The sequence below is a fragment of the Cebus imitator genome, unplaced genomic scaffold (genome assembly GCF_001604975.1).
Source record: "Cebus imitator isolate Cc_AM_T3 unplaced genomic scaffold, Cebus_imitator-1.0 Scaffold491, whole genome shotgun sequence".
Lineage (NCBI taxonomy): Eukaryota > Metazoa > Chordata > Mammalia > Primates > Cebidae > Cebus > Cebus imitator.
The window spans coordinates 32,491-36,785 of record NW_016107806.1 but is presented as its reverse complement, the minus strand read 5'-3'; the positions used below and the strand labels follow the sequence as shown (position 1 = coordinate 36,785).

At 42.7% G+C, this 4,295-nt stretch overlaps 1 protein-coding gene across 1 annotated transcript in view; it reads left to right on the top strand.

Annotated features, from left to right (window-relative positions):
* Positions 1-16: 16 nt before the first annotated feature.
* LOC108292489 (neuroblastoma breakpoint family member 10-like) overlaps positions 17-4,295 on the top strand; it is a 14,698-nt gene continuing 10,419 nt past the window's right edge. Inside the window, exons 1-3 of the mRNA XM_037733083.1 lie at positions 17-972; positions 1,965-2,034; positions 2,970-3,179. Coding sequence (XP_037589011.1) covers positions 2,010-2,034; positions 2,970-3,179 — 235 coding nt within the window. The 5' untranslated portion in view covers positions 17-972; positions 1,965-2,009. The remainder of the gene's footprint in view (positions 973-1,964; positions 2,035-2,969; positions 3,180-4,295) is intronic.

Genomic DNA, 4,295 nt, shown 5'->3' with positions numbered 1-4,295 from the left:
TTTCTTCTTAGCATTCTGTATTTAAAGTGCCTCCATGTCTTGTCATGGCCTGATAGCTCATTTCATTTATCACTGAATCATATTCTCTTGTGCAGATATACCACAGTTTGTTTAGCTATTCACTTACTGAGGGACATTTTGGTTACTTTCAGTTTTTGATAAGTATGGGTAAAACTGTTGTAAATACTTGGATGCAAGTTTTTGAGTGAACGTGTTTTCACTTTGCTTTGGTAAGTATCTAAAACTGCTATTTTCAGGATTATATGGCAAGGCTGTGTTTAGCTTTTTATTTTATTTGTTTAAAAAAGAACTTGCGAAACTGTTTTCCAAAGTGACTAGCGTTTTGCATTTCCACTAGCAGTGACTGAGAGTGCCCGTTGCTCTGCGTCTTTGACAGCCTGGGGTATTGTCCCTTGTTTGGATTTGAGCCTTCCTGTTAGGTGTATATTATAGTGTAGTGGCATCTCATTGGTTTAATATGCAATTTCCTAGAGACACATGGTTTTGAGCATCTTTTTCATATGCTTATTTGCCATCCATATATCTTTTCTGGTGAAGTATCCAGATCTTCTGTCCATTTCTAAATTGGGTTTTTTCCTTTTTTATTATTGAGTTTTAAGAGTCCTTTATATATTTTAGACAATAGTCTTTCATCAGATCTGTATTTTGCCATTTTTTTTCCCAGTCTATCACTTGCTTATTCATTTTCTTAACAATGTCTTTCACAGAGCAGAAGTTTTAAATTTTTATGAAGTTCAACTTATTAATTTTTTCTTTCCTGGATTGTGCTTTTGGCATTGTATATGAGAAGCCATCACCAATCCCAAAGTCCCGCAGATTTTCCCCTATGTGATCATCTACACGCTGGAATCCCAGAGCTGTGGGAACAGGTAGAAGAAAGAAAGTCAGCAGGTTTAGGGGATGAGAATAATCCACAAAGGACAAGCCATCGGTAAATGAAAACCAAAGAAGGTGAGAATAAGGACAAACCAGGAGAGAAGCCTCAGGGGAAATGGGCAATGCTATGATCATTTAAACCCTCAAGGAGCAGCGTGAGCTGAGCAGTGGGGACTGAGAGAAACCGACTCGACAGGAATCTCCTGCGTCTGGCCAGGGAGAGCCACAGGTTAGATCAGAGCTGGTTTGTATTGAGGGGCAGCTTCAACTCCAAGAAAGGGTCAGAGATTTGTAATCAGTTTTATTCAGTCACGGATGAACACTCCCCAGACCCAGGAGACCCAACATCGGTGCTGCCGTAGCAGTGGATGCTCTTCAGGTCAGCGTGGGTTAGAGGGAATAATCATGCTTGGAGAAGGGTTGGAGACGTCCATTCTTACATTAAACTGCTCTGCCCTAGGTCAGGTGCCAGAGTAAGTGTCCCTTGCTTGATTATGAAGCAGAGATACTAATAATATTCCTCTGCACTTTCAGTTGAGGGAAGTTTCTCATAAATATTTATTGAGCATGTAATTTTCTTTATATGTGCTAAGCACTTGGGATTCAGGTAATTAATGTCTCTCTAAAGAATCTCAAGGCAGTGAGTGGAAGAACACAAACAGATCATTTCTGCTTTGAATAGAAATTCACTTTACCTCTCTTTGCATGGCAATGGGGCCAATCTTCCCTAAGCTACCCCTTACAAGAAAAGGAATCATACTAGTAAGAATTCAGACTTCAGCAAACATGGATAAGTAAGGAAGTCTTATAAATGTGTTCTAGCCACCTAGCAAGAAACCAGGAATTTAGCAAGTTCGTTCACATTCAGGACAGTTGTGTTCACTAGATCAGAGGCCCTGAGACATGAAGAACAGACCCCCTAACAAGGGAAAGTGTTTCTTCCTGTCCTAGGACATCACTGCCAACTTCAGGGAAGCAGGAACACAGCTGCCCGCTTTACAGTATGGACTGCTTTTGTGCCTGGAATGTGTCTGATTTGTGTTTGAATGTCCCTGTACCCATTTCAGGGAGCCTTCGGAGGAGTCTGAATCACTGATGGAATTGGACAGTGCATGGAGATGGTTGAGCAGGACGAGGGTAAGTGCAGGGGCATGGCCAGGTCATACTGGGAGACAGTGAGCGGCCCCGATGGAGACAGACAAAGATAAAGTCAAAAGTGTGTGCTTCAGTGTCAAAAACTCAAACCAATAACTAATTTGCTTTTATAAGTAATAAGTATTTTTCTATTTACATGAGGATTTAATCTCAAACAGAAATGATAGAAACAGTAAGTCCAGGGCATAAAACCTAAACCATAGCTCATATTTATTCTTCCTAAATAGAGATATTAGCAAAATCTTCATAAAACATGTATTGTGGATATAAGAAGGCAAAAGTCGGCCAGGTGCGGTGGCTCATGCCTGTAGTCCCAGCACTTTGGGACACCGAGACGGGCGGATGAGAAGGAGGGGTGACTGACTTCATGACTAGCATTAAGAAAATATCACATGTTGGGAAACTGTTTCTGCCTTGATGATTTTATACACATAAGAGATGAAAAGTGAGGCACGTGCTTAGATATACTGGGACTGAGATGGGACTGTGGCATTGTCACAAGTGTACACGAATACTGAGAGTGACTGATAGAGGAATGGTCCCCAACGGTTGTGACCTCAGGTAAGACCAAAGGCCTGTGTTTTAGCAAACCCTGGGCAATTGGAATGAAGTGCTCTCAAGATTCCATGACACGCCCAGCTTCTAATTCTGTTATTGCAACAGCAGGCCGTTACCTGGGACTCTGGCCACTGTCTCCCACACTCTTGTCAGAGTCTGAGCTACAGGCAGCACCTTCAGCTCCCAGCTGAAGCATTGCGATCCTTGTTTTTGTGGTTAAGGACCCTAAAGTGCTGTGAGGATCAAGTTTTTCTCAACAGTAAGTTAAGAATTTGAGTTATTGACATCCCCCAGTCCTGATTAAACCTATTTGATTTCCAGTTTTTAACCCATCATGTGTTTGGGTTTCTTCTCCCCAGTCCCTGGCTCAACCTGTGGTGCCCCAAATATCAGCATGGCAGCATCTGGCAGGACGTGTTCCACGAAAACCACAGAGGTGAACTTTCCACATACTATCGACAATTCCTACTCCCGGCAGGAAGAGACCAAACCGAATTTCGGAGCCAGCAAAAATAGACTTCTTCTGAGCCAGGTGGCCTACTTCCTGAACTACCAGCTGAAGACATACAGTAAGTTCTATAGGTTGACCACCACGAAACTGATGAATGAGGTCCTGTCTTGTCTAGAGAAACTAACCAGTCTCTACATCAAAATTAATTTCATCCTTCCCATACTTGTAGAAAATAGAAATCGGTATTTTAACATTTTGTTAAAGATGGAAGACAGATGCCAAAGTGTTTAGCAACTTTTCCACATCTGCAGTAAGGTGGCTGTGGGACTGGGGTTACAATCCCACCTATTGATTTCTGACACAGGCAGAGAACCACCTGTTTTTCTCAGCAGGAGGCTAAATCCATGTTTACAGAAATCCTCTCTGTACCGTATAAGATCCTGCAGACAAGTAGCATCCAGTCTGTTGGTCTAAATGCCTGAGGCTACTGAACTTCCATTTGGTTCTGGTTTTCTGAGGCCCAGTAGGCAAAGCTGTGTTCTGGGGACACTATGGAAACACGTGATAGCGCACAATTCCCACTGTGGGGAGCTTAAAGGGGACCCTGCTCCTAATAGGACCTGTGGTATGTGTAAGTGGCACCATCAAGAGCAGGAAGTACCCTGGTACTGGTGCCTAAGCCTCCCAATTAGCTGGGATCCCCGGTGGGCACCACAACACTTGGCTAATTTTTGTATATTTAGTAGAGGCAGGGTTTCACCATGTTGGCCAGGCTGGTCTTGAATTCTGAGGTCAAGTGATCAGCCCACTTGGGCCTCCTAAAGTGCTGGGATTCTAGGCATGAGCCACCATGCCTGCTTCACAGATTTTTTTTAAGGTTGTTAGAATTCATCCATCGGCCCAGTCGCCTATATAAATTTCTCTAACCATTCATTGACCATGACATATGATGAAATAAATCAATATTGCCGCAACGCTTCTGGAAAATAGGGCAATTTTTGGAAGACTTTGGGGAAAAAGTTTTAATTTGATCAGAGGATATGTGATTAAGAGTTTGTCCCATGCATCTGAAAAGCAGGCTCATCTACTTCTAGGGCGACTTAGTCTAGGGCCCGGTAGAACATTCCCATCATAATATCACGTTCCTACACTCAGAATGTTTTACATCCTTGTGCTATGACTGGACACTGATTTGGTCTTGTGTGAAGTGTGATTTGCTTAATATGACCTGCTC